Genomic DNA, 12,800 nt, shown 5'->3' with positions numbered 1-12,800 from the left:
CTGAACAAGGTTGCTGTTTTGCATGTGCTCACAGAGCAGGTGATACTCATCCCTGTGCCCATCAGTTCTGGCTTTCTCCTCTTGACCTCTGCTTCCAGCATGACTGGGGTTGTTAAGCAGATAACATGTGGTGCTGCCTCCTGCTCAGGTAGGGCATTGATACACAGGCTCAGAAGTCTGTAAGCCTCGTCATGGGCAGATCAGTGCTCTTTTGGCTTAGGACCCATCTAGGTATGTCCTCTGTCTTATACCTGCAGGACCAGCACCAATCCAGGTGCTGCAGGGATAGGGCATGTCAGGAGAGAAAATAGGACAACAAAGTGACACTTTACTTGCACACCTCTAGTTGCTGAGGATATAGCTGATACCTGTCCCAGTTTCTGGACATTCATTCAGCAATTAAACACATGCAAATTACTAGAAAAGTAGATCACATTAGTGAGTGGAACATCTCCATGCAAAATACTTCTCAGGTCCTAAAGAAAATGAGTTCAAGAGCACAAAGACCTGCAGCACAGAAAGGCATAGAGCATATCCTAGAAGTCAACCATTCCTGTCCCCTTGCATTACTGGCATAGAGATTGCAGGTGAAAGATGCTCTTCCTCATCCCCAAGTCAGTTCTGGCATCTGGTTATTCAAAAATAAGGGAGCTGAAAAGAGGTTGTGGCTTTCTCACCTCCTAAGATGAAACATAGGGAGAAGGGCAGTATTTAAAATAGTTGTCTCTTTAAGTATTGTCATACAAAACTTCAGACTTGTAAACTGGACACTGGGTTGCACCAAAAGAGAAATTAAAAAGCAGCATTTTGGCAGAAAACTCTCCCCAGGAAAAGTACAGTAAATGCAAGGGCTGCCGGCTCCTGCCTTAAACAAAGTGAGAGTCTGAAGAGACTTTGTGCTGTCTTAGGGGTGGAAAGACTGCTATCAGATATTTACTTATGTCAGATTAACGGGTGCTCATTAAGGTCTGGGACCCATTGTTTTATATGCATCAAAATGGACAATCCCTTATGAGGACAAAGTAGTTTTCTTAAACAAGCTTGCTAAGGTAGAACCACAGCCATCTTGTTCCGTCCTTCATGTATTCTCTGGTACCTTTTACGCTGGTCCAATTCTTTTCAGCTGATTGCAGGCACATCTTGCCTCCTCCCCTTAAAAATAATTCCTCTTATTTCCCCTACCCCCTCCTTAAAATGAAACATACTTGAGGACTACTTTGTCCTTTAATTTCTTTCCCAAGAATGATGGGAACAGGAGATGGTGTTTAATCATCAAAGAATTTGAAGCCAGCAAACTGTTCATTAGTCTCTGGCAGTGGCAGCCTGGTTTTCACTAAGTCAGATGTTCCATTTTTCTCCCTCTTTATGGAGCATCTTGGCTTTCCTAATGTTCTTTTGTGATCTTGGACAAGGAGACCATATGTCATTTGCTTATATGGGGAAGGACTTTTATTTGGTCTCTTCTCCAAAAGGAGGTGCTTTATCAAAGTCAGGGTAGAGGGGAAATGGGAGGGGGGAAAAGTCAACTGGCACAGCTAGTGCTAGAGGCAAGCTGCAAAACCTTCTTTATCCCTCATGTCCAAAGTCATGCAGTAGCAGAACAGCAGTGTGCACTTGCCCCTGCAGAGAAGTTATTTCTTTCAGCACCTTACAAGTGCTTGGTGAAACACATCCACTAGCAGCTTGGAATAGTCACCTTCACTTTCAAAGCCACTCCAAAAGGTATCAGAGTCATTTGTCATCCACAAAAATGGACTAGGCACAGGAGACATCCATGTTGCCAGAAATACTGTATTCTGAGCAAAGATTTGACCCTTTCACATAGATTATTCCTTCCATTTCTAATCCTGGCTTCTGAGTCTAGTGTAGCTCCCAATGAGCATGCACACTTCTGCCTCTGGACAAGTTTAATACTAGGGACTCTATAGGTCACAGCACAAAGGAATATGACCTGACCCAAGCAGCCAATGATCCACGTCTCCCAGGACCTGTGCTGAGGGTTTATGAAGCAGCCTGCCTGGGAGGGATGCTTCTGTTGACTTTTTGTTGGAAGGTGGAGCTTCTGCCTTGTATCAGGAGGTTCTGTGTCCTTGAGCTATTCTTTCCTGTTAGTCCCTTCTTTTTATGACTTGGACTGTATTTTCCACATTGATGACTAGAGCTTTCAAAATACCGTTAAGCTCCTGACTTCATGCTTTTGTAACAGCAAATTCCACAGGCTATGTGGAAAGTTATTTCCATTACCTTGCCTTCAGTCTGTTCTTGTGCAGCAACCCATTGCAGAACGTCCAATACTGTCATCATACACTCTGTTCTGTGTTTAACCTGTACAACAGTTCTCCCCCGCCTTGCTGCTTCCTGCCTCTGTCAGAGCCTTTCTACTACTTTTGAGAGTGCATGTAGTTATTTGTGTTCTGCTCAGTTACCCTTAGCTATTTAAAAGAGTGTGGGACCTTGTAAGCTTGGGTAGCATAGAGTTATGGTTATTTACTAACTAAATGCAAGTACTACAGGGAGTCAGAAAGAGTAAGACTAATTTGTACTTGGTTTAAAGTGATGTAAATACAGTGAAAAGCTGAACTGTGGAACTTGCTACCACAAGATTGCTGTTGCCAAAGGCTGAAAATTCTGAGAGATAAGACAAACTTTGAGAAGAGAAACTGAGTATCTTCAATTAAGAAGGTTCCTGCTCTGACTCAGGAGATTCTTAATCCTCAAATAGCTGTAGAATTAAGTATCACAACAGAGACCCTGTTTCGCTTATATTCCTCCCTGCTATTCTCTCTACTGTTATTGAAGACAGGATACTAATGTAGAAAGACTTTTGGTCTGACACGGTACAGCTGTGTCTCCAAAATCAGCACAAGCACACTTGTAAGAATACCTCTTGGGACATACACTGTGCTTGGGTTCTGCACGCTGACATGAGACTGCACAGGAGTAGCACAGCTCTTTCTGCAGAAGAGGTGCTCCTTAATTTTGGACCCCTTATGTCACTGCAGTGAGAAGAAAGGGACACACGATGCTATCCTCCAAAAGGGCATCCTTGAAGCTAGGGACTCTAACAGTGTGTCACTGCATGCAGAGGAGTGCCTTAGGTGGCTTTCCAGTTAGACCGAAGCTGCTCTCTGCAGAGTGCTGCCCTTGTTACTGAGGTGCCTTAACTGGTCATGCTAGACCCCTTGCTGTTCTCTGATCTGTAGACAAGGAAGTTCATGTTCCCACCCTGAACTAACTCCCTGTAGTGTTGTGTCCCTTGGTCTGGGCGAATCCCTGCATACTACTCAACACACGTGGCTGACCCACAAGCAACTGGCCGCATGCCCATGTCCTCACTTAGGTTGTGGTGGCTTCAGATAGTACCTGCTACACCCAAGCACTCCATCTTCCTCCTGCCCTCTGGTTTGTCAGTGCTTCAGTGGCAACCGACCTGTGCTCACAGCACCAGGAATGACTCACTCTCCTCTATTAGTCCTCTTTCCTGGACCCACATGTCCTCTTACCGACTTGGCCCCCTTAAACTTTGCCTTCTCGTTAGGCTCAGACCTGGCATCTTCCTCCTGGGACACTTCTGCTCCAGGAGGAAGCTTTGGTCTCCTTTGTCATTGGGCTCATTTCTGCTCCCAGACTGCACAGAGCCAACACAAGTGGTGAAGGGTCCAGGGTGAGTCCAGGTTTGCTTTCCAAGGATAAGTGAGCATTGCATTCCCAAAGGGGCTCTGTGAGACAGAGGTGAAGGGACGGGGCTTGTATGGTAGATGCTAATAAAGGTGTTTGGAATATAAGCTAGTGGGAAATTTATTCTTGAATTCATACTAATGGTGCCAGTTTATTTCCCTTTTTGTTGTGCAATGGTGCCAGTTTATTTCCCTTCTTGTTGTGCCTCAGCTGCTGTTCCCTTAGACTTATCTACCATGTTTTCGAGGATCTGGAGAATCCCTGTGCATGCTTGACCAAATCTGTTGCCTCTGGAGTTCTGCAGAAAATACCTTTCTTCATCCATGACCCTTTCGTGTCAGCATTTCAGCCTTTGACTGTTCAGTCCTCTTACATCATCTTTGGTTTGGGGTGTCTGCTGAGTTTCAGGAAAGGCTGTAATTATCAGTATTCTCTTGTCTGGAGAGAGATGCTAGCAACCCTGTCCTCAATAGCTTGTAGGATGCACTATAATTTCAGCACATGAGGCCTCCAAGTAAGCTCTTTTCCCTTCTCTGGGGATTTTTTGGGCCTCTAAGTGAGCTGTCCTCCCTCCTCACAGGGAGGCACCTCTGCAACATCAGTGTCTGCCAGCTCCACATGTTGCTCTCACCTCCGTTTTGAGTGCGTCACTCAGCAAGAAGGAGGAGACAGAAAGAGAGCAAAGCCTTTGCAAAACCTGGGAGCGGGGGAGGCAAGTGGGGCTGGGACTGACAGCTTGTAAGGAGCTGCTCAGCAGAGCAGAGCGAATGGAGGCATGTGAAGGGAGGGTCCCATGGGGACGGTCATGCTGAGCAGCTCTCCAGCAGGCTCAGGTGCCGTCTCGGCTTTGTGAGGGGCTGGAGGGGAGCTGTAGTGCTGAGTGTGGTCCCACGCACAGCTGGGCCATGAGGTCTGCCTTGCAAAGTAGGGAGGGCAGCGCAGGAGTACTGTGGTAAATAAAAGGGCTAGAAGCAGCACTGGAGCTGTGCAGCTTGTGAGCTACTGAGTACTGGACTTCTGGGGCAAACCAAGGGGTCTGGCCACCTATGGGCTAGCAGAGATGGAGGAGAGAGGAACAGTGTGTTTTGAAACACATCAATTCTTTTGGCATAAGGGACATGTGATTTGTGGGTCTGTGAGACTTGGCAGGGCTCATCTGGGTCTGAAAACAGGCTTTCCCTTTGCCAGCACTGTTGACTACAGCGTTTCAGCTTTCCGCAGTAGGATGCTGGTCACGGTAGGTACGGGCTGACACAGCCAGTTAAGCCACAGTAGCAAAGCCTAGCTAGAGAGTTTTCAGGTGTCTTTGGAAAGCTTGCTTTTACTGGGGGTGGAAAACAGGGGACCAGGTGGAGGCATGTAACTTCTGGTCATGTCCACCCTGCAGGAAGCCCCCTTTCCCTTGTCCCAGACTGTTTTCTAAAAACTGAAATCTAAGTTCACACTGAACAAAGGCCTTTGTAGTGCAACCAGCATAGAGCTTCTGATGAGGAGTGGTTTCTTCCATCCTCCACGTTTGCCTCTCCTCCCCCCGTAGCCACCAGACGAAGCCAGATGTTGCCCAGGGTGGCCTGGCGTATGCGTGCTCCCTCCAGTGTGGTCCCTGCCTTTGCTCTCCAGTGCAGTACGTGTACCTGGCAGTGACTGGGAGCTCTCGACAAAGCTTTCCCATCCTTGCCACAGCAGTGACTGGCCTTGGCCAGACTCTGGCCCTGCCTGAGCGTTTTATGGTCATCCAGAAAGACTCAGTGGAATCCATAACAGGAAATTTTGAAGCATTTTTGTTGCTACTGGAGCTGCACTGTTACAGTGTGGAGATGGTCTAGGCTGCTAGTTTAGAGGCAATTGGAAAGTTATGTTTGCCTACTGACTGCTTGCTCCCCCAGCAGCAGCAGTGGACAAAGCTGTTTACTGGGAATGCATGCACAGGGAAAGCCCCCTCACTTATCCCTGCCACAGGCAGCAGGGAATTTGAATGTGTGGTCCCGCTAAAGTGCTTCAATGAGGAGCTGGAGGGGTGCATGGGTTCCAGGTGTATTTGGTTTTGAAGCTCTTCACTGAGCCTGGTAAATGGGCCAACTTTCTATCTGCTGGTGATGCTGGCAAACACAGTTTGTGATATCTGTAGCATCAGTAGGCTTGTGAATGTCACTGGTTACTGGGAGGTTTGGGAGAGCTTTGTATTAGCCCAATGATAGCTAAAACTCTACAAAAAAAGGGATTGTTGTTCAAGACTTGGAAGAAAACCAGGCTCATTACTTCTGATTCCTGAACTTATGAACCACTGCATGCATTGACTCCATCTGGGCCATTCTGCTTCTGCAGAGCAATGTCATCCTTGGTCATTATTTTATATGTCTCTGAAAGGAAGGCTATGATTAAGTTCCCATCAGCTCTGGAGCCTGGCCAGGTGGTGATGCTGGGGTGCCATGTGGGTACTTCATAATTGCCTGACCAGACGATGGGGTATAAAGGGGAAGGCAAGCTCATCGCTTTCCCTCCTAAGTATTGGTCCCTCTCACTTGCTGTGGTGGGCCATATCAGTGTTTTCTCTATACCTCTGGTCTGTGTCCTGCCCTCTCTGAGGTGCCCAGAGGCAGGGCATCCCTCTTCCCCATAGCTTGGTGCTGTGCCTATCAGTATGTAAGTGGCACCAGTTCTTCCAGGGAGGACTGGCCTCTGTGGGGTGGACACTTGTCCTGCTCTTTTCCTTCTGCCCAGAAATCCTACCCGCTGCTCAACAGTGTAATGGGGTAAGGGAGAGCAGGAGAATGAGAAGTGGAGCACAGGAATCATCAGAGAGGAGGGCTGAGGGAAACCTCAGGCACTAGATGAACCATTATTATCAAGTTCTCCAGACTTCCATGATGCTGTCCAAAGGAACCTATTGTGCCAAGAAGCTCAGAAAGATTGGAGAACAAAGCTCAGCCCAGGGCTGGGCTGGCTGTTCTTCCCAGAAATATCTCTGTACCTGAAGAATATTCTCAGCCTGATGGTTAGGGTGTAGGTTTTTATTTTTGCACCCTTCTGAGTTTGTTCCCATCAATCCTGAAAATACAGAAGATGTGTTTAGGTGTATCTCTTTGGTGCTTTAGAAGTTGGATCTCTTAGGTGCTAACAACTGTTCACTTTGAAAGCAGCTTGCCCTTTTTGTCTTCTGGAGATCAGTGCCACCTCTTGTCTGCTGGTGCTGGAAGGCAGGCAGGAGCCTGGTTAGGGGTGAGGTGTTACAGGGCTCTGTCAAGGATTAGGAAAATGTAGGTCAGTGAAGCACCTTGCCAAGATGTGATGGTGGAGTTCTCAAAAGGGTAGAATGGAAATGATGCCTCTGTAGCCGAGTTTCCCACAGGCGGGGGAAGAGTCTGTTGCCAAGGAGGGTAAGAGGCTCCAGGAGCTGAGGCACTCTGCTCCTCTGTGCTCTCACTGCAATGCAGGTCCAAACACCTTGGGAGGGGTACTAGGGAGAACATTTTCCTTTGCAAGGTCTTGACCAAAATGAAAATGTTTGTGCCCCTGAGAGATGGACTGTGAGGCTTCTGAGGCAGGAGTTTAGCAGTCCTTTAAAAAGCAAAGCAAAACAGTTTCTTGGCCAGAAAGCTGTCACTGTGTTTTTGTTCTTTTCAGTATAACACAGAAAGTGACAGATATAGCTTTTGTATCCAGTCTACACCACAGATTTACTCTGTGACCTTTCAGATATGCATGTGGGTCTAGATTTCTGAATCATGGTTAGATACCCGAAAGCTGGCATACCCATAATGTGGGATTATTTGAGCTTGTTTTCAGAGGTGTTAATCAAACCTAGCTTCAAGTGAAGTCAGTGGGAGAAGACAGGCAGGCAGGATGCCTCTGTGCTCAGCCCAGATGTTAGTGCATGAGCAAGGTCCTCACCAGCCCCTTGCACAGAGCTGGAATTTGCAGAGCAAAAATGCCCATCATGCAAATCTGTGTGGTCAGAGGGATTCCTGTGGCACTGTAGGTATCTGCTTGGGAACAGACAATGCATCTCTGTCCCCACCTGTTCTACATCATTTGCATGCATTTGCAAAAATGCTTTTTATTTAAGGACTTGTGAAAAATCACTGTCTTCTGAAAGGCCACTGTCAGCAAGACTTGTGCCCACTTTCTAATCAACATCCTGTTATTTTAATGCTAGATGCTAGCTGTTTTACCCCTCAAAATCTTGGCTGCTAGCCTATTTAAGACCTGTTGTGAGAATGTTTTCTGTCACTGATGTGTACAAGACCCCTTCCTGTACTACTTGTTTACTTGAGAAGAAATAACTGTTCTTCTAGTATGGTGCCACAACACTGTGCCTCTGAACAAGCTCATCTGGGGGCTCTAGATCTCCCCTGGATGTGCTGCTACTGTTCAGCAACTAGTACGGTTTCTGCAGAGCTACAGCTGTGGGCCACCAAACAGCTCTCCCTGTCCTCTATAAAATTCTTGTCTTAGCAATAGTTTTAAGTGCCATCTTTTTACTATTGAACAGGAGAGGAGCAGGAGATATGTATGATGTTGTGCTAGCTGGGAATGGTTAATGAACTGCCCCTTTACCAGTGGATCATGCTCCGCTGGTGACAGATTTCTTCCACATATGTCCCTTCCTGAGAATTGCAATGAACTCCCAACTTAGCTCATATAACAAGGCGTGTGCTAATAGCTTGTCACGGCTGGCCTGGGTTGGCTTTGAAACCTTGGCCTCGAGGTGAGATTCTCTGTGTGCCCTTGGGAATCTCCTGAGTTTCTGCTCAAAATAAAATTGGCTTTTACCAACTGTGTGGTAACAAGCAGTGGCTGAATGTGACTGCATTGTGTCTGGATACCTTTACGTGACTTAACTGGGAGATCAATCCTTGAAGTCTGTGGTGTGGTGTAGTTGTAGTCCACTGTTGGTTGACATTCTTTACTACTGTTGTAGTCCTAACCTCTACTAGTTTTGCAGACAAACTCTAAGCAGGCTGGGACAACATGAGAGAGAGGCAGTTTTGTTTGATTGGAGTCATGTATTGTCATTTTGTCCCCTACAAAGCTCAAGCTTATTTCCATTTTCCCAGAACAAAGCACAGTCCCCCAAGCTGGTGAAGTTGCAGTCACAAACATTTGGGTGCCAAGAAATTTGGAGACCCACCAAAGGTCTCAGCAGCATCAGCAGTGAAGGGACTGAGTTACCTCCCTACCCTGGAGACAAGCTGATATTTGCATGTTTCTCTCCCAGGACTACACCATCACCATGTACTTCCAGCAGAGCTGGAGGGACAAACGCCTGGCATATAACGATCTTCCTCTCAACCTGACCCTGGACAACCGGGTGGCTGACCAGTTGTGGCTGCCTGACACCTATTTCCTGAATGACAAGAAGTCCTTTCTGCATGGGGTGACGGTGAAGAATCGCATGATTCGGCTCCATCCTGATGGAACTGTCCTGTATGGCCTGAGGTAAGTCAAAGGGGAATTGTGGTTGGTTGCAGTCAAGAATGACATTTCATCTAAACTTCCCCCATTTCCAAAGATATTCTGGTAAGGCAAGGACCCAAAAGCCCAAAAGATACTCAACAGTTGCATGGTTTTAAGTATCTGTTGTTTCTCCAAGCTGGAAACGGTTGTTTCCTTCAGGCCTTCAAAGCTTCCTGTGCTGCTATAGACAAATGTTGGAGATGGGAGTAGTCTGCTCTGAGCATTTCAGGTCACTGTCATTCATGTTGCATAACACTTCCATTTGAAACACTCATTTTCAGTTGCTTATAATTTTCTGCAAGTTTGGCCTATGTTACTCTTGTATCTAAGGCTGAATTTCTGTAGCATTTGAGTCAAATCACTTTAGTAATTTTTGAGTATGAGATAGGAGGCATGTTTTTGTACAGTTAGAAATACGTCTCTTTACCAGATCAGTTCAGAAGATTGATTGAAGTTTGAAAGTTGATATCTAGTAGGGGAATGGTCCTCAGAAAGCAGGCTTTTAGTGGTGTCGGACTAAATTAAGGTAATCAAGTTCACGGTCTTTGAAAGTGCTGTTCTTGTGTGTGGTAGAGATGGCAAAGGTTGGCCTTACTGTATTATCTGGGTATGTGGAGATGCCAGGGTTAGGTAAGAAAGTTGAATGGAGGAGGCAGAGGACTAAAAGGGGAGCTTGCAGCTACAGGTAGGAGTGCAGGTTTTGGATGCTGTAGCTGAAATCTAGGCAATGATTTTCCCAACCCTGTATTTGTCTGCTTTGTGCTTTTCTCCTAGGCTTTTTTTTTTTTTTCCTTTTTGACTACCAAAACTCACAGCTGGCTTTTTAGACCTGCCTCCACATTCACAAATGATTACGATAGCAGCTCTGGGCTTACGTCCCAGTGCAGCAAAGGGGGGAGGAAAGACCTTTCTCCTTCAAAGAGGGTACACCCACCCTTCCCATTTACAGTATCAGCTCCTCTGCTGCTTCGTGTTTTGTGGCAAAGTCTGACTTGTTATGATTTTTTTTTCCTCCTCTTTAAGTAGCAGGGTTGTTTTGGGGAGGGTAGGGGTGGATGTAGGCATAGAAAAGAGGCTGCCTAGGGCATCATCCTGCCAGGACAGCAAGGTGGCTGTGCCCTGTGCTTTCCCTGTGGCAGAGCCCTGGGAAGCCAAAAGAGCAGCAGTCGCTGCTGGTGCTGAGGGACAGGCTGTGGTATGTGGCATGATGTATGTACTATTTTTTCCTTCCAATTAGTGGATGCCTCTTGTTCCAGGCCCAGACACAGCAAAAGGTGCAACAAGCCCAACTTTGTGACTCTGTCCCAGTTCTGCCTCTCCCTTCCCAGGACAGGTACATCCATCTCTCTACCTTGGGCTGGTGATGTTGTTCAGTTGATACTGCCAGGGAGCCCTGAGCCAGCTTTACTGGCCCACCAGAAAGGCTGCAGCCTTCCCACTGAAAGCTGATTACTCCAAGGCGAGAAGATGCTTTGACTTGGGGTAGGTAGAAGCATAAATTCAGCCTGTTGGGAAGGAGGGGGCAAACAGTGCTGTTAAGCTCAGGCTGCTCTTTGCTGCTGAGCCAGCCTACCTGAGTGTAGAACTGCCTCCCCCAGGCTGGTGGGAAATCTTTGCACACACCTGCACAGCAAAAGAAGAAATGCTAGTATATTTTTACCAGCTGCCATTTAGTCATCTCAGCTAATGAGCAGTGTGAACCCTGCAGCACAGGTGACAGGCAGTGGAAGTCCTTGGAGGGTTTGCACTTGAGCTGGCTCAGGCTGTGACACTACAAACACCTTGTGCACTGTCCCTTTCCTTCCCCTCCCATGGGGCCCAGAAGCATGGGGAGGGGTGCTCAGCTCCCTTGCATGACCTGTGTAAGCAGGTGAGATGAGGAAAATTGCATCCAGGCCAAATGAAAGACGAGGACAGCTGTTTGCCCCTGTTATATCCAGGGCCATAGTAAGAGCTGCCTGTGTTGTTTTAACTTTTGGCTGGTTTTCCTGGAAGCTGCTCTCTTGCCCCTGGAGAAAATGGCAATTGCAAAAACCAAGCACTGAGCAACTGCAGCTCCTGTTCCCGAACTCTATCTCAGGTCAGGATGCCTGGCTTTTACTATCCAGAAACCACTGGGGCTTTGGGGGACAAGCCAGGTGCCCTGAATGCCTGAAGTCCCTCTAGATTTATTCGTAGTGGTATGGACAGTGATTTCTTTAGGACTGCTTTCTGTACTGGCTCCTGCACCTGTGATTTTGCTGACCACAGAAGTACTAGGTCCAGTTTTGCAGGTGCAAATAACTGTGATCCTATTCAAAAATACATAGCCACGTGCATAGCAGGTATAAGCAAGTAAGAAAACAGTCATTGAATATTCACCTGTGTTCCCTTTATCCTTGTAAAAATGCACCAATGCTTGTCCTACAAACAAGGAGCAAGAAAAATACAGGTCCTCCCTGTATTTTGAAGCCTGTTCTTGTATTTTCCTGCATTTTTCAGAAGGATTCATAAAATGGAGTTGCCCTGGTGGAAGAAGGCCAAAGGAGGCAACACCTGTTCCTTTTCCTTTATTTACCTGTTTGTTTTTCCCCGAGTAAAGGTACCACAGCTCCACTTCTTTTCCTGCTACCTTCTTGCCAGTCACTTCCCCCCTCTTTGAACTGATCCTGTAGCAAAGTGACTCAATCATGCTATTTGTGGCACAACAGTCATTTTTCTTTCCAGCAGTCTCTGATGTCAGAGACCAGGGAGGATGACACCCTGGCAGGCCCCTGCCTTCAGCAAGTGTTCGAGCAACCAGCAGGATCAGGCTCAAGCGCTGGATCAGATCCCAAGGTCTAAGTCAGCTCACACAGAAGTCAATGGGTATTTTGTTTCTGACTTCAGTGAGAACACGATCAGGCTTCAGATAACTTGTTTGTATGAGTGAATGAAGCTCTTTATTCCGCTGCTCTGCTCGATTGTGAAAGTTGTGTGTCAGAAAAGCATATGCTTGTTTTTGGTAGAATTAGCAAAATAATGGATGAAGGGAGTGCAGCAGATGTAATATAGCTACATCTTAGGAAAGTATTTGATACAAAAGCTTACTCCAAAATTAATTCCCACTGGGCTCAAATTAAAAGCAGGTTGCCAGGTCTCCAACAGAAGGAATGCATAAACAGCAGTGGGCTGTGCCGGAGCGGCGATGCTGGGCTGCTGGGGGGCTGGAGCCAGGACTGGAGTTCCCTAACCCCTTCCCCAACAAGTTAGCAGATGGCATAAACCCCAGAAGGCCAAACAGGGGCCTGGAGCCCAGATCCAGCCCAGAGGGCACTCTTATCTCTGCAAACACAAAGCAGGATGGGAAGGTGCAAACCGGCAGAGCTGACAGGGTTTTTAGGTGTAACCTGGCATGATGGTGCTTGAACTCGCCTGGCCCCCAGACACCTGGCAGGAATTAAAAGTGCCTGTGAAGCATAGGAGAGCTGGTCACTGGTGCCACACATCAGGAAAGCGCTAAAATGATGTGGAAAGTCTGCAATATGAAGGGAAGCTTAAGGGAGATACCCACAAAGACAAAGCAATCAGCTATTGGGTAGTGGAGGGAGGCAGATAAAATAGTGAGGACGAGCTGGATAGCACTGGTTGAATTCAATATATTTTTCCTCCTAATGGCTTTTTTGTCAGAAATTGCATTGGTTTCA

The 12,800-nt window shown here is 47.0% G+C and overlaps 1 protein-coding gene across 2 annotated transcripts in view; it reads left to right on the top strand.

Moving 5' to 3' along the window:
• Nucleotides 1-12,800, top strand: part of LOC104361454 (gamma-aminobutyric acid receptor subunit beta-4) — a 75,973-nt gene that overhangs the window by 42,230 nt on the left and 20,943 nt on the right. For both annotated transcript variants that reach the window (XM_032996157.2, XM_032996156.2), the window contains exon 4: nt 8,897-9,117. In XM_032996157.2, the coding sequence (XP_032852048.1) occupies nt 8,897-9,117 (221 nt within the window). The remainder of the gene's footprint in view (nt 1-8,896; nt 9,118-12,800) is intronic.

This window comes from Tyto alba, unplaced genomic scaffold (assembly GCF_018691265.1).
Source record: "Tyto alba isolate M040663 unplaced genomic scaffold, T.alba_DEE_v4.0 Super-Scaffold_5, whole genome shotgun sequence".
NCBI lineage: Eukaryota > Metazoa > Chordata > Aves > Strigiformes > Tytonidae > Tyto > Tyto alba.
This window is presented reverse-complemented; position numbering and strand designations above follow the sequence as displayed.